This window comes from Rhineura floridana, chromosome 4, assembly GCF_030035675.1.
Source record: "Rhineura floridana isolate rRhiFlo1 chromosome 4, rRhiFlo1.hap2, whole genome shotgun sequence".
NCBI classification, from domain to species: Eukaryota; Metazoa; Chordata; class Lepidosauria; order Squamata; family Rhineuridae; genus Rhineura; species Rhineura floridana.
In genome coordinates, this window is record NC_084483.1 from 175566765 (window position 1) to 175589864 (window position 23100).

Here is a 23100-nt window from a genome sequence, read left to right on the forward strand (position 1 = left end):
TCTGTACAGACACACATCATCAGTGGATGTCAAGCCATGTTTGATACAGGCTGTGTAATGTTGCATCATCTTAATTTCCTAAGAAAACCATGCCACCAACCCATGATTCTCCACACCAACATGAAAAAGGGCAAAATTTACCAGGTTGCTACAATGAAACATTCCTTCTTTAGTCTGATGAGCATTGCTTTCCACAGTGGTCATGGCTGGCATTTGGAAGAGAAAACACTTGCCACAACCTGGATGCTAATGTCCAGCGTTCGACAATGTCTTGAAGATAGTACACAACAGCAGTGAACTAATGAACTGTCAAACACAGAGGTATTCTTGTACTGCTGTTAGACTGCCCAGTACATACTTGTGTGAATATGGCAAGTGTAAGAAGTTTTGTTGTTATCTGCCTTCAAGTCGATTATGACTTACGGCGACCCTATGAATCAGCGACCTCCAAGAGCATCTGTCGTGAACCACCCTGTTCAGATCTTGTAAGTTCAGGTCTGTGGCTTCCTTGATGGAATCAATCCATCTCTTGTTTGGCCTTCCTCTTTTTCTACTCTCTTCTGTTTTTACCAGCATTATTGTCTTTTCTAGTGAATCATGTCTTCTCATTATGTGTCCAAAGTATAATAACCTCAGTTTCATCATTTTAGCTTCTAGTGATAGTTCTGGTTTAATTTGTTCTAACACCCAATTATTTGTCTTTTACGCAGTCCATGGTATCCACAAAGCTCTTCTTTCAAATGAGTTGACTTTTCTCTTATCTGCTTTTTTCACTGTCCAGCTTTCATATCCATACATAGAGATCGGGAATACCATGGTCTGAATGATCCTGACTTTAATGTTCAATAATACGTCTTTGCATCTGAGGACCTTTTCTAGTTCTCTCACAGCAGCCCTCCCCGGTCCTAGCCTTCTTCTGATTTCTTGACTATTGTCCCCATTTTGGTTAATGACTGTGTCAAGGTATTGATAATCCTTGACAAGTTCAATGTCTTCATTGTCAACTTTAACGTTACATAAATCTTCTGTTATCATCACTTTAGTCTTTTTGACGTTCAGCTGTAGTCCTGCTTTTGTGCTTTCCTCTTTAACTTTCAACAGCATTCATTTCAAATATCACTGGTTTCTGCTAGTTTAGTATCGTCTGCATATCTTAAATTATTGATTTCTCCCTTCAGTTTTCACACCTCCTTCATCTTGGTCCAATCTTGCTTTCTGTATGATATAGATTAAACAAATAGGGTGATAAAATACATCCCTGTCTCACACCCTTTCTGATGGGGAACCAATCGGTTTCTCCATATTCTGTCCTTACAGTAGCCTCTTGTATAGGTTGCACATCAGGACAATCAGATGCTGTTCACCTTCATTTCTTTTAAAGCATGCCATAGTTTTTTATGGTCTACACAGTCAAAGGCTTTGCTGTAATCTATAAAACACAGGGTGATTTTCTTCTGAAATTCCTTGGTCTGTTCCATTATCCACTGTATGTTTGTGATATGATCTCTGGTACCTCTTCCTTTTCTAAATCCAGCTTGGACGTCTGGCATTTCTCATTCCATATATGGTAAGAGCCTTTATTATAGAATCTTGAGCATTACTTTACTTTCATGGGATATTAAGACAATGGTTCAATAATTACTGCATTCCCTGGGATCCCCTTTCTTTGGAATTGGGATGTATATTGAACACTTCCAGTCTGTGGGCCATTGTTTAGTTCTCCATATTTGACAAGTTTTTGTCAAAATTTGGACAGATTCAGTCTCAGTAGCTTGTAGCAACTCCATCTGTTCCTGGTGATTTGTTTCTTCCAAGTATTTTAAGAGCAGCTTTCACCTCGCATTCTAAAATTTCTATAGACAAAAAATTGTGTTCGTCCCATTTTTCAAAATGAAGCATATATTCTGAGGTTGACTTTGAGTAGGATGGTTTGAGTTTGGGGCAGGGAAATTTAGAATATACTTACTTAGGCCCAGGGGTGGCCTGGGAACATCTGGTGATGCGGCATGTTGAAGTGTGTGCGTTGTTGCATGAAACAGCATACGTTACATTGGAGTTAAGTTGAGCAAGAAACATCACAGAGGCATTAGATCAGGTTAAGAGTCTTTACTACAAGACATTATGGCTTAAGGCTTTAAGATTACATGTAGAGTTGCTCCTCCCCCCAGGAGAGAAGTTCTCAGTTCAAAGACATGACACAGAAGACTCAGCTCAACACAGATAGCTGCTAGAACTCTCCCAGTCTATCTTGATGCTACCATGGCAACGGCCTTGGCTGTACGTTTCCAGACTGGGCAAAGACATAACTCCTGCTAGCTACAGATTTCCAGACTTGCAGACTTGATGGAAAATAAACTCAGTGACAGTACAGTTCAATGGTCAACAATCTCCCCTTTTCCCCATCATGTCTGTAATTCATTTCTACAATACATCTTGCAATACAGTTTACATTTCAGTACAGTTCAGAACATCTCTGTACATTTAGCTAACACTTTATTCAATCAAACTTTGGCTGTACACAAGTCAAATACAGTGTATCAGGATCCATTTCAACTTGTTTATGCATACCTGGGCTGGTAATTACCCCCACAGTAAATCTTTCAGGCGGTTTCCCTATGTTTGATCTTGTAATAATAATAATAATAATAAACTTTAATTTATAGGCCGCCTATCTAGCCAGTGGCCACTCTAGGCGGTGTACAATAAAACATGATAAAATACAATAAACAATATAGCCAGTACAGTACAATGCAAAAATTACAGTATTTAGTAGATTGTTCATATTACAGTTCTAGAACTAGTTCACCTTGGAAGTCTCAAAGGTCGTAAAGGCCTGATGGAAAAGCCAAGTTTTCAGGCCCCGGCGAAATATATCTAGGGAAGGGGCATGTCGAAGATCCATTGGGAGGGAGTTCCAAATCGTGGGGGCTGCTACAGAAAAAGCCCTCTCTCGAGTCCTCACCAACCTAGCCACTTTAGTCGGCGGAACCGAGAGAAGGCCCTGAGTGGCAGATCTTGTAGGGCGGCACACTTTATGACGTTGGAGGCGCTCCTTCAGGTATACTGGGCCGAAACCGTATAGGGATTTAAAGGTTAATACCAACACCTTGTAGAACGTCTTAAAGGCACTAGGGCTTCTGCTCTCTCTGCCCCCCCATTTGTGCTTGTGCTTGGCACAGCGTGCCCAGGATCCTCCATTTCTTCAACCTTACGTTTCTTCAATCTTCGTTTCCCACAAATGAGCTCATTTAACGCATCTCTGAGTGGAATATGTGTGCCTTCCACTTTTATGTCAAGATCTGGTTTAAATGTTTGCGCTTGTGTGTCACTTGACCCCGTGAGAATGACTGTTTGCCTTTGATCCCAAGGCTTCTCTGCAACTTTAATGCTTCTGCTCAGGATTAATTGCTGTGTTTCTGGACACCAAACTCTGAAATATGCATTCTGAAATCCCAAAACAAAACTTTGCTGTGCTCTGGGCGCCAGCTTGCCTCTTCTTTTTCCCTGTGAAATGTGGACCCAGCAACGTGCCCCGAATTTTTGAATGTGTTGTATTTTAGGCTTTCTACCAGTGATTTTCTCATAAGGAGACATTCCAAGAGCACTATGAAACACCCTGTTGTGAATATAATTCGCATACAAAATCGCCTCTGCCCAGAAAGAATTCCCTAAACTGCAATCCATCAGCATGGCTCTCATTGCTTCCTGAAGCACCCTATTTTTTTCTCTCAGCAGACCCGTTGGAAAACGGGCTGTAAGGAGCAGTGAAATTCTGGTTTATTCCCTTACTCTCGAGGAAGTCACCCAATGCTTTGCTAGTGAATTCCCCTCCCTGGTCTCAGTGTATCACTTTCACAGTGACGCCATGTTGAGTTTCGATTCTCTTAATGAACAGCTTCAGCTTCTGCTCTGCTTCACTTTTCTGCTTAAGCAAATAAACATGAGTGTATTTCATAAAATCATCGACCACTACCATAAAAAATCTCGCACCTCCTCGTGAAGCATTTATTGGCCCTGATAAATCAACATGAACTAGCTGGTAGGGAGCTGTTGTGGTTCTTTCAGCCTCCCGGTTAATTGGTGCAATAGTCATTTTAGCTTTATGACAAGAATCACAATCCATTAACTGTCCACAGTCCTTCAAACACATGTTTTCACTATGCATTGGGGTTTTCTTAATCGTGTCAAAATTTGCATGCCCCAGCCTTTGATGCCATTCATGGATGCAGCCCTGATGTACCTGTGCCTCAACATTTAACACAGCACACCCTGCTTGACTGCTCTTTATTACAAACTGTGAATCATTAAGGCTTCCCTGCAAATACACTTGATCTCCCCTCATTACAAAACATTGGTCTTTGTGAAACAAGACAAAAATCACAACTCACCAGTTTTCTTACTGACAATACGTTATGAGCCAATTCTGGTACAAACAAACAATCTGACAGTATTCCAAGTTTATCAAATCTCACCAGTCCTCGGGCTTCCACATTCTTGCGTGATCCATCCGCAAGTAAAACAAAGTCCTGCTCATCGGTAGACGTGTAAAACAAACTCCTGTCTTTGATTAATATATGGCTTGCACCGCTGTCAAGAAGCCAGTCAACAGGTCCTAAATCTTGAGACTTCTGTTTACAAACAAAGTTCACACTTCCCTGCTTCAAGCCTCCTTCCCTGGAGTTACGCTTGACTGCACAGTCTCTTTGAAGATGCCCACGAGCCCCACAGGCATAACAAGATTTCAGCCGCTGCTGCTCCAGCTTGTTTTCCTGTCTGCAGCTGCTTTCTTCTTTCAGCTTGGCTCTTTGCTTTTCCTCAGCACTTTTCGCCTCTTGTCTCCGCTGCCATTCCTGGGACAGTTTTTCCTCAATAAACGCAACGTTCAGACCTCCGTCAGGCATGGCTTCGAAAGCCATGACCATATTATTCCAAGTCCCATCGAGTGAAGCCAGGATCAGATAGGTCTTCTGAAGATCAGAGTGTTCCATGCCTCGATCCTGCAACTCAGCAAATAGGCGCCTGAATTCCGTGAGATGCTCACTCATTTCGCACTTACCCGTGAAGCGCATCTGGTACAGCTTCCTTGCCAAACACAATTTAGATCCCGCAGTCTGTTGCACATGTAGGGCCTCCAACACGTCCCACATCTGTTTGGTGTTTGTAACATCTCTCACGTGTAACAGTTGAGAGTCTGATAGAGCCAGAAGTATAAAAGCTTGCGCCTTCTGATCTCTACGCGTCCAGGCCGCGGTCAGTACCGCCGGAGGGGGTCCATCTATAATGTCCCATAAATCCTCTTTTATCAGCAAAGCCCGCATCCTCGGCTTCCAGCTGGCATAATTCTTTTCCGTCAATCTTTCCATTGGCAAGCCTCCCCCAGACAGGTTTACAGCCATGTTGCTCACCTCTGTCTGGCACAATCAATCAAGCTGCCCTCTGGAACTCCGTCTGCCGTTCAGACCAGCAACTTACTCTTGTGTAACGCGCTGTGGATCTGGGCCCATAACCCTGTTGAAGTGTGTGCGTTGTTGCGTGAAACAGCATACGTTACATTGGAGTTAAGTTGAGCAAGAAACATCACAGAGGCATTAGATCAGGTTAAGAGTCTTTACTACAAGACATTATGGCTTAAGGCTTTAAGATTACATGTAGAGTTGCTCCCCCCCCAGGAGAGAAGTTCTCAGTTCAAAGACATGACACAGAAGACTCAGCTCAACACAGATAGCTGCTAGAACTCTCCCAGTCTATCTTGATGCTACCATGGCAACGGCCTTGGCTGTACGTTCCCAGACTGGGCAAAGACATAACTCCTGCTAGCTACAGATTTCCAGACTTGCAGACTTGATGGAAAATAAACTCAGTGACAGTACAGTTCAATTGCTGAAGTAGGTTTCTACCTGGTCCTTGAATGGAATGAGGGAGAGCCTGTTAGAGCTGGGAACCATTTTGCCCCATGTGTGTGTGTGTGTGTGTGCGCGCGTGCCTGTATGTGGGGTGAGGTCTGTTGTGTAATCAATTATTGCACCACAGAGTGTGTGTTTTTTAATCTAAAAAATGTATTTTTTCCAACAGATACAAATTTTGTCCTGGGTAATGCCCAGATAGTGGATTGGCCCATAGTATACAGCAATGATGGATTTTGCAAGCTGTCGGGATACCACAGAGCAGAAGTTATGCAAAAAAGCAGCACCTGCAGGTATTTTGGTGCAGATTTACTTTCTGTTAAATAACTTGTAATGTTGCTCTCTTCTTGCTCAGGCAAAATAAAAACAATCTGCTTGCCCTGTTTTTCAGTTTAATTTTCTCCAGGTTGTAAAAACCACAGATGCAGTTTGTGGTTGAGAGAGTTGGACTTCTCCCAGAGGGAGTTTTTATAGCAGGAATGGGAAGCCTCTGGGCTCCTAAATGTTGTTGAACTCCAGTTCCCATCCACCCCAGCCAGCATGGCCAAAGGCCAGGGATGATGGAACTTGTAGTTCAGCAACATCTGGAGGACCACAGGTTCCTCATCCCTGTGAAAGTGTTAGATATGTGCAGACTCATCATGTTTGATGCCAGCAAACCACACAGGAATTATACGTATCCTGAGACTATTGAATGTGGTAGTGGCACTTCTGTATTCCTTCCTTTAAGATGCTTAGTTAGAAAATAAAAGGTTTATACTCACAACAATCTCATGGGTACATTAGTTTGAGAGGTAGTGTCTCAATCAAAGATGACCACATAACTGAGCTGGGATTTGCACCCAGGTGTCCCCTAAGTCCAATGTTCACTAGTGGTCTTCAGCTAGTGGGTCATGACCCATGCTGTTCATGCCCTAACTTTAGGGAAGTTGAAACAATGTCATGCTGGCAATTTTTGTGCAAACAAATCAGGACAAATGCTCAATAAACAGATTGTCTGCAAGCAAACCTAGCCTCTTAGCTGAGAATTCACAATGTTTTCTGAGCAGTTCCTATTAAAGCAACATGCATGCATGTGCATGTGTGTGCGCACACAGAAATGATGCAGCAAAAAGAAGAGCATGTTATAAACCAATGTTTATTAGAAAACCCCCAATGCTGATACGTTTCAAACAAAAGTCTCTTCTTCATGGGAACAGTTATTGTCAATAAATGGGCCCTAGGACTCTTACTAGTCCTAGTAAGAGTCTAATAACCACAAAAACAGTTTTTTAAATGTCTTTTATGTCATCATGCCTTGCATGTGACTGTACTCCTGTGACTGTGATCTTACTTTGAACATCTTTTCACTTCCCTGCAGTTTTATGTATGGAGAGCTGACGGACAAAGAGACAGTTGATAAAGTTCGACAGACATTTGAGAACTACGAGATGAACTCCTTTGAAATCCTGATGTACAAAAAGAACAGTAAGTTGAATTTTTGCACTCTTCAACAGCGTGATGCTGAAATAGACATGCAAGCAGGCAAGCAAATTGTGAAATGTGTTTTAACAAGAAAATGGTGCTGGGGTTACTATTTCTCTACCTCCCCTTTCTTGGCATCAGTAGACTTTCTGTTGGGGTGAATTGTGAGAATGATATCTTTATTTGGGATGCAGTAATAGGATTGCCATTGATGATATACAGTCAATGGTACATAGCCTGTTCATAAAGAGAGTTACTGAAACCTATTGGGACTCTTTGGGACCCTCTACACATGGAGAGCAAACCCAATAACATACCTGAGTCTCTTCCGTGCCTGCATATTTTAGGACGGGGATGGGGAACCTGTGGCCCAACTACAACTCCCATCACCCTTGACCATTGGCCTGAAGCTGTTGGCAATCTGAATCCAACAACATCTGGAGAGCCACAGGTTCCCCACCCTGGTTTTAGGGGAGGATTAATCATGGTAGATAAGCTGTCTTTCTGTCCTTCCTGATCTTCTTATTTAAAGGAATCATGATCAGATGCCACGGAACCCCAGCATTCTCCAGAACACAGATCACAACCCTAAAGGGCTGCTAAAGGACAGGAGAACTTTATTCTGTCTTGATCTTCCAGTATAGTGAGCCCCTGGTTTCCCTGCAGAAATTGCCATACAGGGCCAGCTATGATGTGCGGACGAGACAGGTCACACTCACTTGACAAGTGGTACTGGTGTGGAGAAAGTGGACGGGAAGAGGTTTGTCTCCCTCTCTTAGGATACTAGAACCCAGGGCCATCCAATGATGCTGAATGTTGGAAGATTCAGGACAGACAAAAAGGAGCACTTCTTCACACAGGGCCTAGTTAAAATATGGAATTTGCTCCCACAAGAGGCAGTGATGGCCACCAACATGGATGGCTTTGAAAGAGAATTAGACAAATTCATGGAGAATAAGGCTATCAGCGGCTACTCACCATGATGGTGGCGTTGTCCCTCCACTGTCAAAGGCAGTGTGCCTTGGAATATCAATTGCTGGGAACAGCAAGTGGAAAGAGCGCTGCTGCTCTCAGGTTCTGCTTGGGGGCTTCCCATAGGAATCTGGTTGGCCACTGTGAGAACAGGATGTTGGACTAGATGGGCCACTGGCTTCATCCAGCAGGGCTTTTCATATTGTTGCATGCCTTCCCAATCTCTGAGTGGTGAGATTTCTGGGGTCCCTGTGTTCCTCTAGGGTTTAGTTTTCTTTAGGAAGAAGGTCAGCGGAGTCTGTGGTGTCTTCATGAAATATGGTTTATTTATTTACACACATTCCAACCTGAACCTAAGATGGAGGGGGTTCAAGGCACAGCAGTCCAATATCCAGTTTTTCCATCTGGGTTGCAGGAGGCACCCCAAATGCCATGCTGCAGAGAGCCAATCTCTCTGCCTGCCTTCAGTCACCAGCCTTTCTCTAGACACAACTAAAAACACAAACATCTCCTAGGCTCCAGGAGGGGGAGGGAAGGCTCTCCTGAAGAGTTTCAATGACAAAAGGATCTTCCAGGCTCATTCATCAGTTGCTGGGTACCTAATAGGCCCATTAACTACCTGGCCACTCTATTTGTTTAACAAAAGAAATTCATCTGGCTAGCAGAGCCAGCCCCAAGTCATAGAATTCCAAATCAGAGGCTGGAAAGGGGACTCACAGGGATCATCCATTCCAACCCCCCAAACTCATTACAATATGTTCTTACTTACTTACAAGCCTGCATGTTGGCAATCTGGCAGCCTTGTAGGGTGCTTTGTCAGTTTTCAGAGACTCAGTATACTCTTACAAGAGCCAAATGATGCCTCTGTACCCTATTATTGCCTTGTCTGTTATCTTGTATTCATGTTCAGGTTGTTCCCTTCCTGCCTATTATGCTTCAGCCTGAAATACTGCTACTTCTGAGACAGGATTCTGCTTGGGGCACTTTTGCAGCACCAATCCCTAGGCAAGGACAGGAACACCAGAAGAATCATTCACATTCTTTAGACTCCTTTTGTTCTGTAAAATAATGTATCCTCCCCCCCCCCAAAAAAAAATTCACACTGTGTTTGCCATTTTCATAGGAAGCTGCCTTGTACTAGGATGTAATGATAGCCACCAACTTGGTTGGCTTTAAAAGGGGAGTAGGCAAATTAATGGCTGCTATTTATTTATTTGCTCACAACATTTATAGCCTGCTCTTCATCCCGAAAAGCTTCTGGAGCAGCTCACAAATCAATAAAAATTACAATGCCTGCTCTCAGGCTTACAATCGGAAAAGACATGACACAAAAGGAAAAAGAGATGAGGAGGGAAGGGAAAACAAACAAACACAGGCACCCAGTTCTTAATGTGACAAGTTCCTCACAATGACCTGCTTAGATGGAAATGGGCTGCTTTTCACAGTCCGAAAAACAGGCCTTAGTAGCTCTTGACCCAACCTCTCTGGAAGCATTGTTAACGCAGCCAGCTGTTATTCACCTTATAGGATGAGACCTTGGGCTTCTGGGTATTAGCTGGAACTTCCAGCTTCTTGTTAATGCTGTTGTGGCAGATAGGCTCATGGGGGGGATTGATATCATCCCCCCCAAAGCAGATGGTCCTGTTGCTCTTCTTCACAGGGCAGGTTGAACTGATGGCTTCTGTAATGGGTCAGAGGGACCCAGCCCAGCTAATATGAGCAGCAGTAAGTGGAGATGGCAGTTCTTCATTGCCTGTTGCTTATTCATGCTAGCTACTAGTCAATAGGCCTCTGAATACCAGTTGCTGGGGAACGTGCATGGGTGAGCACAATTGCGGGCTTTCCATGGGCTTCTGGTTGGCCCCTGTGAGAATAGAATGCTGGACTAGATGGGCCATTGGCCTCATCCAGCAGAGCTTTTCTTATGTTCAGGACAGACTATGGGTGGTGTTCAATACTAGGCCATCTCAGAGCAGACCCATTGAAGTTAACAGACACGACTAACTTAGGTTTATCAGTTCCATTGGGTCTACTCTGAGTGGGGTCACATTAATGTGAACTTGTCACATTAATACATTCTCTGTTCTGACTGACAGAATAGAGGTCTCAGGCAAAGATATTTCCCAGCACTTGCTACTTGATCCTTTTAACTAGAGGTGCCAGGGACTGAACCTATGGCCTTCTGCATGCAAAGCACATACTCAACTATTGAGTTGCATTCCCATGCTCTTCCCTGGCAGTGATATGTCTGCTAAGTAAGCTGTGCAGAAGGACCTGCGTAAGGTGCTTCTGCACTGATTTGAGGCTCTGGGCCAATTAAGTGGTGTGCTAAGACTCTGGGTCAAGTGGATCTGACGAGCTGAGAAGAATGTGGGCACATGGCATGACAAGAGAGCCATTGCTTTTCCTTGCAATTCAAGCCAAAGCTAGTGAAACATGATTCATTGTTAGTGCAATATACGGGGATTTGGTTGTGAATCTGAGGGCATGGTAAAGTCCTTGCATGCTTGCTTTTTCATGTGATGGTCTCATGAAAGTTCCACTCAACTCATGCTTCCAATGCACTAGTTTGGTCACAGTGATAACAATGAGCATTTACAGCTTTACTTTAGTAACAGGGGCAGGGAACTGGAGAAGACCTTCTCTGGGAGTGAGTATTTGAGCACCTGGGTGCTTGCTTGTTGCTCCCCTGGGTTGTTGTCTCCTGGGACAGCTGAGGTCCCTGGTAAGTGCCATAAGGAATGGAACCCCTTGCCTGACCCTGAATCCAGAGAGAGGCTGCATTCAACCTTGCAGCCTCTTGCATCAGCTCCTGGCTGTGTCAGGGGGCATAAAAGCCTGGCAGCCATTTGGCAGCGGGTCTGCCGCCCCCAGGGTCACCATCAAAGGGACAACACCAAAGGGGATCGTCCTTTGCGGATCCACTTAGGGAATCCCGAGGGTGAGGGCACTACTCCCTTCTATTTTTTTTAACTAATCAAAAGGAGATTGGTTGTGGGGAGGTTGTAAGGCACATGTGTGGTTCCTCTGCAGGGTGAGAACCTGTACAGTGAACTGTGTGATCAGAGAAAGTCGCCAGAAGCCTTCAGAGTGAGAGTCTATAGCTGGCAGAATGGTGGCCCTCCCTGGGTGTGAGATGAGGGGGAGTAGATGTGTCCTGTGTGAAAGATATTGGGTGGTGTAGTCTTAGTAATACTGATTCCAATTCTCTGAGGGAATTAACTGTTAACTGTTCCAATAGGTTTTATTGGTGGGCTGTTGTTGTTGCTTATATCATGTGTGAGTCTTGGGAAGGAGGGACATGGGTAATGCCACCCCAGTTTCAGTGATCAAGAACAGAGGGAGGTATAGCCATGGGGAGGTGATGAGCTACCATGGAAGATGAGGGCAACGCTATCTATGCCTTGTTCCTTGGTCCCACTCCTCCTATGGATGGGTTCCTGGTTGCTCATCTGCTATGAAAACCGGCCTGTTCTGTGCTGTTGTTTAATGCCAGATCGGTAAGCAATAAGGCCACACTCATCCATGATTTGATAATGGATGAGATGCCAGTTTGGTGTGCATTACTGAGACCCGGGTGGGTGAGCTGGAAAGAGTTGACCTGACACAGATTTGCCCACTTGGATATTTGGTGCAACACCTGCACAGGCTACAGGGATGGGGGGGGGAGGAGCTGCTGTGCTCTACAGAACTTTAATCTCTATCACCAGGAAACCACTCTGTCTTGGAGGTGGCTTTGAGGGCCTGGACCTGGTGTCAGGCCAAAGGGACACTAAACTAGGTTTGCCCTGCTGCCCAGCAGCTTCTCTGACTGAGCTGGCGGAGGCCATCTCGACTGTGGTATTGGAGGAGCCCAGAACAATAGTCCTGGATGATTTCAATGTCCATGCTGAGGCTGACTCTAGTGTTCCAGCTCGGGACTTCATGGCCTCCGTGATGACCATGGGACTTAGGCTCCAATCCTCCCCTGCAGGGGTGGTGGAGGGATTAAGATGTTCCACCCCCAGAGAAGAATGGAATCCACTGGATTCCTGAACACCCTGGGGGAGTTTCCATAGATAGAGCAGATGACTCAATTGAAGCCCTTGTTATGCTGTGGAACGAAGAGATGCGTCAGGCTGTTAACACGGTTGCTTCTGTGCCCCTTCCAGAATTGTGGAACCAGGTTTGCACCTTGATACACCTGTGAATTAAAGGCAGTGAAACAGGCTGGATGATGGATGGAGCTCAAGTGGCGAAAGACATGCTGTGAGGCTGACTGGGCACGAGTGAAACATCATAACCGTGCCTACTGTGTGGCAGTGAGGGCAGTCAAAAAGGCCCACTTCTCTGCCTACATCACATCCTGAAGTAGCCTTCCAGTGGAGCTTTTTTATATGGTCAGGGGTCTGTTAACATCGACTCCAGGAAACAGAATTTTAAACCCTGCAGAGGCCCACTGTGAATTGTTTGCTAGGCACTTTGAGGGTAACATTGCTTGCCTCTGTAGCAATCTTGATACCCCATCTGTATCTACTGCGGCTCCCAGTGAGATGTCCAGTGCGATGTCTACTGCAACTTCTTGGGATTGGTTTCAGTTGATGCAGCCTAATGACATGGACAAGGTGCTTATGACGATGCAGTCAGCATTGACCCTTGCCCTTCTTGGCTTATTAAAGCTTGCCGAGGGGGTATGACTGGATGGATCCAAGGTGTGGTCAACATGTCTTTGTGGGAGGGAATGGTCCCACCTGCCCTGAAAGAGGTGGTGATCCAACTCCTGAAAAAGCCCACTCTGGATCCATTGGTTTGTGACAACTACCACCCGGTTGCAAATACTCCCTTCTTATGGAAGGTGATTGAGAGGGTTGTGATGTAGCAATTGCAAGTACTCTTGGATGAAACAGATTATCTCGACCCATTCCAGTCTGGGTTCAGGCCTGGTTATGGGCCTGATGGATGACCTTTATTGGGGGAAGGGTGGGGGAGTGTGACCCTGTTACTCTTACTTGATCTCTTGGTGGCTTTTGAAACCATTCACTATGGTATCCTTCTGGGCCAACTTGGTGAGATGGGTATCGGAGGCATTGTTTTACAGTGGTTCCAATTCTATCTCCAGGGTCATTTTAATATAATAGCATTGGGTGATTGTCTTTCAGCCTCCTGGCAGTTGTCCTGTAGGGTACCATCTTGTTCCCAATGCTGTTTAACATCTATATGAAGCCCCTGAGAGCAGTCATCAGAAGATTTGAGGCGAGGTGTTAGTAGTATGCTGATGATACCCAGCTCTATTTATCTGTAACATCTGAATCAGGAGAGGCCGTGCAAGCCCTGGACTGGTGCCTGGATTCAGTGGTGGGCTGGATGAGGGCCAATAAATTGAGTCTAAATCCTAGCAAGAATGAGGCGCTGTGGGTTGGTGGTTCCCGAGTTCGGATAATTGGTCAATTGCCTGCTTTGGATGGGGTCATACTCCTTCTGAAAGTGCAAGTTCATAGTCTGGTGGTGCTCCTGGATCGATCTTTGTTGCTAGAGGCCTAGGTGACCTCAGTGGCTAGGAGTGCCTCTCACCAGCTTCGGCTGATAAAACAGCTGCGGCCGTTTCTGGTAAGACTGCTGTAGCTGTTTCTGGACCGGGATAACCAGACCGCTGTTGTCCATGCACTGGTAACCTCCAGGCTGGATTACTGTAATGGCTGCAAGTGGGTTGCCCCTGAGGTTTGTCCAAAAGCTTCAGCTGCTGCAAAATACAGCAAGTGACTGTTCACTGGGGCAGGTTATTGCCAGCATGTTACCCTGCCACTGAAAGAATTGCACTGGCTGCCCATTAGTTTTCTGGCCAAGTTCAAAGTTCTGGTTTTGGTGCACAAAGCACTACCCGGCTTGGGTCTAGGATACCTGAAAGATTGTGTTACCCCTTATCAGTCAATCACTACGCTCTGCAGGTGAAGGGCTCCTGCAGATATCATGTTAGCAGGAAGTCTGCTCTGCACAACATAGGAAGTGGACCTTTAGTGTAGTGGCACCTACCCTTTGGAATTCCCTCCCCTTAAATATTAGACAGGTGCCATCTCTGTTACCTTTTTGGTGCCTACTGAAGACCTTCCTCTTCCAATAAGCCTTTTAAGTGGAGACCTTAGCCCAGTCTGTATCTGTGTTGGAATTAATATTTAGATGTTTAAAAAAATTTTTAATGATGTTTTTATGTTTTGTTTTATGTTTTAAAGTCTTTTGTTTTTAAGATGTTTTAAAGTGCTTTTGGTGTTTTTATTTATCACCCTGGGAGGAAGGGGGGATATAAATTAAATAAATAAATCAATAAAATAAATTAAAAAAAACTGGTAGACCTCCAGTTGTTGTTGGACTCCCAGCTCCCTTCATCTCCAACCAGCATGGTCACTGGTTAGGGTTGATGGGTGCAGCAGTCCAGTAATATCTGGAGGGCCACAGGTTCCCCACCCCTGCTTTAGAGAATGCAAAGTCTTTCCCTACTAGGAATGGTCCATGATTCCATTTGTTCTGGTGAATGCTCCATTGCTGTGATGAAATGAACCTTAGCCTTCCTCATCAGACAGGTACAGGAGCAGGATACTAGAGCATCTTTTTTGCCTCGTGTTCCCACTATTCCCCACCTGCCCCACTCAGGTGCCTTGGTGTGGACTTGTGTCCTGGCTACTGAGCTGAGGAGTAAGCAGCAGCGCAACAGTGTGAGGCAGGCAGGAACCTTGCCCTGATGTTATGGTGTAGCCAAGGTAGTGAGGCCTCCTGCTTCTGCCCAAAGGTGCCAGGGAGCTCTGCAACCTATGTGCTTCATACCCACAAGTTGACCACCAAAGTGCTACAGATGCTTGGAAAGCAAAGAGTAATTGCTCAGGTGACTCAATCAAATGAGTTATGCTGCACGGGACAAAGAAGACCACCAGTGGTGGTTGGTGCCCATTGGGACTGGTAGGGTGTAAAGCAGGGAGACCTACAAACGGTAGGTGGAGCCAGAGCTAATGGGATGTATGCAACAAAGTTGTCCTGTTCGTGCAATTAAGGCTTCTGATTGTGCAGCAGGACTTCCCTTCCCTCTCCTTCTCCCCTGCGCACCCCCCAAATCTGGTCTGGAGATTCCTCTAACCTTTTGGAGTAGATTTGTTGGGGGTGCAGAAGAGAGGAAGGGGAAGTTCTGTTGCACAAGTGGAAGACCTTGCATGAGTGAGACGACTTAGTTGGACACAACTCAATGACAGGCAAAGAGAGCAGAGGCCCCACCAGGGCGCTGGGCACAAACAGCTGTCCGAGGCTGCCGCATGGGCCTGGCCTACCACATTAAGGTGCTTTCTTATTATTAACAGTGACAGTGTTGCTTTTCATAAAATTCTGTTCTAATAACCCCAGCAACATCTGTGGACATTTTTGATGGCCGGAGGCAGGGAATAATTTCTCCTTTTCTTGTTACATAGAGCAGGTAAATCCTTCCTGAACCCAAAAGGTGAATGTAACATAGGAAGATATGCTTCGGAACATAGGAAGCTGCCTTATACCAGGTTAGGCAATTGGTCCATCTTGCTCAGTATTGTCTACCCTGACTGGCAGTGGCTTTCCAGGGTTTCAGGCAGGCGTCCCTCTCAGCCCTACCTGGAGCTGCTGGGACTGAATCTGAGACCTTCTGCAGGCCAGGTAGATACGCTACCATTCAGCTTTCCTATAAGTCCTGTTAGCATTAGTATAATTCTGTTGCACAACACACCCCAAGAATTTATTTGAGAACTGCATGGGGGCAGCGGAGTGTAAAATTCTCCAGTGCTTCCTTCCCCTGCCTCCAGCTACACTTTTAAAAGTGAAATAAAAGGAAGATGGAAGCAATACACAGAAGAACTCTATAAAAGAGATGCAAGGATGGCAGAGTCATTCATAGAGGAACTGTATGATGAAGAACCAGAAATTTTAGAATGTGAGGTGAAGGCTGCTCTTAAAATACTTGGAAGAAACAAATCTACAGGAACAAACAGAGTTGCTACAAGCACCTGAGACAGAATCTGTGCAAATTTTGGCAAAAATCTGCCAAGAAATATGGAAAACTAAACAATGGCCCACAGACTGGAAGCGTTCAATATACATCCCAATTCCAAAGAAAGGGGATCCCAGGGAATGCAGTAATTATCAAACTATTGCCTTAATATCCCATGCAAGTAAAGTAATGCTCAAGATTCTACAGCAAAGGCTCTTACCATAGATGGAGTGAGAAATGCCAGACGTCCAAGCTGGATTTAGAAAGGGAAGAGGCACCAGAGATCATATTGCAAACATACGTTGGATAATGGAACGGACCAAAGAATTTCAGAAGGAAATCACCCTGTGTTTTATAGATTACAGCAAAGCCTTTGATTGTGTAGATCATGAAAAACTATGGAATGCTTTAAAAGGAATGGGGTGCCACAGCATCTGATTGTCCTGATGCACGACCTATACTCTGGACAAGAGGCTACTGTAAGGACAGAATACGGAGAAACCAATTGGGAAAGGGTGTGAGACAGGGATGTATTTTATCACCCTATTTTTTTCATCTATATGCAGAACATATCATATGGAAAGTGGGATTGGACCAAGATGAAGGAGGTGTGAGAATTGGAGGGAGAAATATCAGTCATTTCAGATATGCAGATGATACCATACTACTGGCAGAAACCAGTAATGATTTGAAACGAATGCTGATGAGGAAAGCACAAAAGCAGGACTACAGCTGAACATCAAAAAGACTAAAGTAATGACAACAGAAGATTTATGTAACTTTACAGTTGACAATGAGGATATTGAACTTATCAAGGATTAGCAATACCTCGGCACAGTCATTAACCAAAACGGGGACAATAGTCAAGAAATCAGAAGAAGGCTAGGACTGGGGACGGCAGGTATGAGAGAACTAGAAAAGGTCCTCAAATGCAAAGATGTATCACTGAACACTAAAGTCAGGATCATTCAGACCATGGTATTCCCGATCTCTATGTATGGATGTGAAAGTTGGACAGTGAAAATAGCAGGTAAGAGAAAAATCAACTCATTTGAAATGTGGTGTTGGAGGAGAGCTTTGCGCAAACCATGAACTGCGGAAAAGACAAATAATTGGGTGTTAGAACAAATTAAACCAGAACTATCACTAGACGCTAAAATGATGAAACTGAGGTTATCATACTTTGGACCCATCATGAGAAGACATGATTCACTAGAAAAGACAATAATGCTTGGAAAAACAGATGGGAGTAGAAAAAGAGGAAGGCCAAACAAGAGATGGATTGATTCCATCAAGGAAGCCACAGACCTGAACTTACAAGATCTGAACGGTGTGGTTCATGACGGATGCTCTTGGAGGTCACTGATTCATAGGGTTGCCATAAGTCGTAATTGACTTGACGGCACATAACAACAAACTACAAAGAGTTGCATATATCTTTTCAAAATAGCTGTTGGGCTGAAGACTTATGTCTTTTCTTTAATCGCTTTTCAGATTTCTAGTCCAACAGAGTAACGGCAGCCCCTTCTGATTCTTCCTCAGGGACTGAAATGGGATTTCTTCATCTTAACATGTAAAGTTCTAACCTATTGACCCTGTTCCCAGCTAGCCCACAAATGGGTTCAATGGCAGACAAGTGTGAAGGCAGAAGTGTTTTAAGACATCGGAAATAGCTTTGCTTGATCTATCAGTATAACTGCACTATGCCAACGGGCCATCCTGCAAAGCTCCATAGAACGACTTCCCCCCTATTCTCTACTTATTCTGCTTTACTAAGATGGAGCAGTTAGTCCCACACAGACTTTCCTGTGCATTAATCTTAAACACAGTCAGTTAAGATGCAAGATAATTCAGTTGGCTTGTGTGTTTAAAAACTTTGTTTCATCTGTGTGACCTGTATAACCCTTACCAGTCACAAGCACTCAACTTGCTTGCTAATGAATCATGGGCAGAATATATGGCTCCTGCCTCATGTACAGCAACAGCATTAAAAATGAATACTGTAATATTGATTGAGGGAGTTTCAAAGGTCAGCTGTAACTATTATGTAACCAAAATTCAGTTGTGTGCTTTGCCATGTAGTGCCTTCAAGTCGATTCCGACTTATGGAGACCCTATGAATAGAGTTTTCATGGTAAGTGGTATTCAGAGGTGGTTTTACTGTTGCCTTCCTCTGAGGCTGAGAGGCAGTGACTGGCCCAAGGTCACCCAGTGAGCTTCATGGCTGTGTGGGGATTCGAACCCTGGTCTCCCAGGTTGTAGTCCAACACTCTAACCTCTTTGCCACACTGGCTTTGCCATACCCAGTAATTGAAGGAGAGATGACACGTGTCTAAGTCTCTGTAGCAGGTGTAGTGTGTAGTTGGTGCATCTAGCTAGGGTAGTGTTCGTGACAAACAGTGCAATCCTATACAAGTCTACTCAGAGGTAAGTTTCACTGAATTCAGTGTGACCTATTCCCAGGTAAATATGATTTAAGGGAAGGAAGAAAGGAGGTTTGGGGAAGCTGGGTAGGCAGAAGATGGGAAGTGGTTTGGGTTTTGTGAACAAACCAGGAATTAATCTTTGGCTCAGATGTTCATCCAAACCATAGAGGAATTTTATTGGTATTTATTTACTATATTGTTTGCTTATTTATTTATTGTATTTATATACTGCCCCATAGCCAAAGCTCTCTGGGCAGTTTACAGTAACTAAAAACATTAAAAACAAATATACAAATTTAAAACACATCTTTTAAAAATAATTTAAAACACAATTTAAAACAATTTAAAACAATTTAAAAACATATGCTAAAATGCCTGGGAGAAGAGAAAAGTCTTGACCTGGTGCCGAAAAGATAACGGCACCAGGCGCACCTCGTCAGAAAGATCATTCCATAATTTGGGGGCCACCACTGAGAAGGCCCTCTCCCTTGTTGCCACCCTCCAAGCTTTCCTGCTTTTCAGGCAATTGTTGTGTTCCAAAGTGGCTCACATAAAAAGACATACAAGAGAAGGGAACTGGAGGGAAAAAGTAGAAAGGGGAAACAAGTTCTTTAAGGCCTGAAGAAACTGGTGAGCTATAAGCAGGCATTTTTACTTAGATGGGGCCAGGCTGATCTTTCCTTGCTAGTGTGCTTGCTTGAGTAGCAATTGATGGCTCTTGTTCCTTTGCTTGATGGATGGGACCAGAGTGTCCTTTCCGCTTGCTTTTGCAGTCCCAGGGCAACTGTCAGTCAGAGCAGAGTGTTCTTTCTGGCAAGGAGAGAGGGAAGCAATCTCCCTGCAGTTGCTCCTTCTTTGGCTGATGGATGGGGCCAGGTTGGTCTCCATCTTGCTGTCATGTTCTTCTTGGGAGGCAGGAGTGGAACTCCCACTTGCCTTGGTACCCTAGCTGGTAGTAGGTGGCCAGAGTGTGCTGCTTTCAGCTCTGCAGTCCTAGGGAAATTTTGGGGCTTGGAAAACTTGCCTCCTCTTTGGAGCAAACCTTCTGAGCCCTCCAAATCTCATATCCAACCTTGATGGGTTCTCCTGGCATCTTTCTCTATAATTAGCAAAAATAGGGTAAGTTATGAAAAATAAGCAGCATAATTTATACATGTTGTGAGTCAGGATTTTATCGTGAAGAGAATTTGAATCAGCTACCCTGAGTGGCGTATTTACACTTGAAAGATGGGATATAAATACGCTAATAAACAAATATTTATTTATTATTTTATTATTTTATTTATATCCCACTCTTCCACCCAGCAGGAGCCCAGGGCAGCAAACAGAAGCACTAAAAACATTTTAAAACATCATAAAAGCAGACTTTAAAATACATTAAAACAAAACATCTTTAGAAACATTTTTTTAAAAACTTTCAAAACAGGGCACTGAGGGCGGCTTATAAAAATAAAATCAAACATGTACATAATAAAATTGTAAACAATAAAATCACAAAAACATTAAAATAAATTAAAATACATAAAATACAATTAAAATACTATACACACACACACACATATAAACAGAGCTTGGAAAAGTTACTTTTTTGAACTACAACTCCCATCAGCCCAATCCACTGGCCATGCTGGCTGGGGCTGATGGGAGTTGTAATTCAAAAAAAGTAACTTTTCCAAGCTCTGCATATACATATATATAGGGAGTGGTACTAAAAGGGACTACAAGGGTAAAATTTAACATAGAAGGCATAAAACCATAAAATCAGTGTCAGGCTCTACCTTCAGTCCCTCCCAAAGGCTCTCTGGAACAAGATTGTTTTCAGAAGTCTCTGGAAAACCATCAGGGAGAGAGCAGAGAGGACTTCTTGGGGTAGGGTGTTCCAAAGCTTGGGGCCCACAGCTGAAAAAGCTCTCTCCCGGATGCCCGCATGTCTAATGTCTTTCATTCCAAGCATGCAGAGGAGACCAGAGGCAGATTATCTTAAATCCTGGGCAGGTACATATGGGTGTAAGTGGTTTAAAAAACATATTAAAAAGCAATTCCAACACAGACACAAACTGGGATAAGGTATCAACTTGAAAGGCTTGTTGAAAGAGGAAGGTCTTCAATATAGGCACCGAAAAGATAACAGAGATGGTGCCTGTCTAATATTTATGGGGAGGGAATTCCAAAGGGTTGGGGCCACTACACTAAAGGTCCGATTCCTAAGTTGTGCAGAATGGACCTCCTGATAAGATGGTGTCTGCAGGAGGCGCTCAGCTGCAGAGTGCAGTGATTGACTGGGTATCAATCAATCAATCAATAAAATTAATTATTTCAATGCAGGGTATCCATATGCTGAACAGAGTATACACAGCCCAGGCTATGTGATTACAGGGGCCACTGGGGCCAAAGAGCCCTCCTCCCCCCACAGTTGTATTTCAGCAGTGGTATTTTATGACTTGAATTTCTACAATTTGTGACTTGCTATAGACAGAAGTTGAAAGTGGCATGATGAAAGCATGATTTCCCTTGATGAACATCCCCATTTCTTTTGGACCACTCTAGTCTCTGTTCAAACAAGTTTTTGAACAGAAGAAAATGTGCATGCCATCCCTTATCATGTTGGACTTCTTCCAAACAGTAAAACTCTGGGATTCCAACGGGATCCAGCAAGGCCAAGGAAATGGGGTACTTCTTTGCTGGTGCCCTGGCATTGCTGTTGATCATCAGAAGCACAGGAGTGTGCTTTTGCTGAAGATTAACCAAATGTCCATGAAGATAGCTGCATCACTGGCAGAATGGGTCCTGCAACAAAATCTTGCAGTGCAGAGTGCTCCCTGTTCTGGATTCCAGCCACTCCACTCCATCCCCATTTTCTCCAGTTTGCTACCCACTCCCAACAGTGAGCTTCCATAGCCCGCTCAGTCCTCATTGGGTTTTCCCCCCTAATTTTTTTTTTGTATTACTGCAAAGGATGCATTTTCCCCAAGCCTGTTCACATCTTCCACTTGTGCACAGAATGTACTGATTTGACTATATCAGCAAATGGCCCTTGCTGGAACTTTTTCAGTCGACACAATGATTACATTTTTATCCTGCCAGTCCTCCAAGGAGTTCAAGATAGCAAGCGTAGCTCTTCCCCCGCATATGTTGTCCTCAAAACAAGCCTGTGTGATCTATTAAGGCTGAGAGATAGTGACTGACCCAAAGTGAAAGCTACATGGCTGAGTGGAGATGCCTAGTTCAACACTCTAACCCAGATATGGGGAACCGGTGACCCTCCAGATGTCCAAGTTTCATCCGCCCCGGCCAGCATAGCCAATGGTCAGAAGTGATGAGAGCTGTAGGTCCAACAATAGCTGGAGGGCCACTGGTTCCTGTGCCCTGTTCTAACCTCTGCATGACACTGAAATGCTTACAAACAGATCACATCCATGTTTCCTTTTTGGCAGGGAATGTTAAGTGTCTGATAAAAAGCTCGCTCTCCTTGGCTCCTAGTATTTTGAAAGATCGTGAAGATATCTCCTCATGTATGACATATGGAATGCTGTAGAATACTAGCAAACCATAGAAATAATCTGGCTGGACAGTTTCTTTCAATGTTATAACTGCCACTACTTTTAATAGCTCCATCAATCGTGTGTCTTAGTGGCTTTTATGTAGGAACTTAATCTAGGAATGTGTTCTTAGTGGGAAGGTTAGTGATTCTTTTCACATTTTAATAAAGATTGAGACTTCAGATTGTGCAGGAAATTTACCTCTGAATAGCTTCTTGTTTACAGGAATTAAAGCCGATCTACGGGTGCAGCAGAATCAAACAATAGGCCTTTCCCTGGACTGCAAATGGTGGAATCCCATGCTTCAGTGGCCCCCCACCTTCAAACCTTTCTGCCACGACGGGAAGAAGGCTAGCCGAGAACCTTTTTGTCTAGTTTTCTATAAACAGAGAGACTTCTTTTCCATGGGGTCATGTTCAAACCTGCAGTTCACCATTTGCAAGCTGAAGTGGTATCAGGCATGCAGGAAAAAAATCACCTGATTTTGTTTGTCTTCAAAAATTTGGATAGTTTACATGTAGAAAAGTGAAAAACGGAGAATATGCAGCCAGTCCTAATCCAGAATGTGGGAGACATGATTGATAAGGTAATCTGACAGCACAATCCTGCACATGTTTGCTCAAGGTTCGTCCCATTAACTAAGCAGGCACAGAGTTGCAGCTGGAGTCTCTTGACTTCTCTTGCTAACAGCCAGTGGCAGCTGGTGACTCCATGTCAGTGGGGCCGTGAAATCTGCTCCTGGTTTTAGTCTGAACTTTCAAGGAGCTTCTTCAAAGTTTGGATTAAAAACTAGAGTGGATTCCACTGCCCTACTGACATGG

At 44.2% G+C, this 23100-nt stretch overlaps 1 protein-coding gene across 1 annotated transcript in view; it reads left to right on the forward strand.

The window, feature by feature from the left end:
- Positions 1–23100, forward strand: part of KCNH1 (potassium voltage-gated channel subfamily H member 1) — a 399525-nt gene that overhangs the window by 49800 nt on the left and 326625 nt on the right. Inside the window, exons 2-3 of the mRNA XM_061626447.1 lie at positions 6073–6196; positions 7264–7370. Of these exons, the coding sequence (XP_061482431.1) occupies positions 6073–6196; positions 7264–7370 (231 nt within the window). The remainder of the gene's footprint in view (positions 1–6072; positions 6197–7263; positions 7371–23100) is intronic.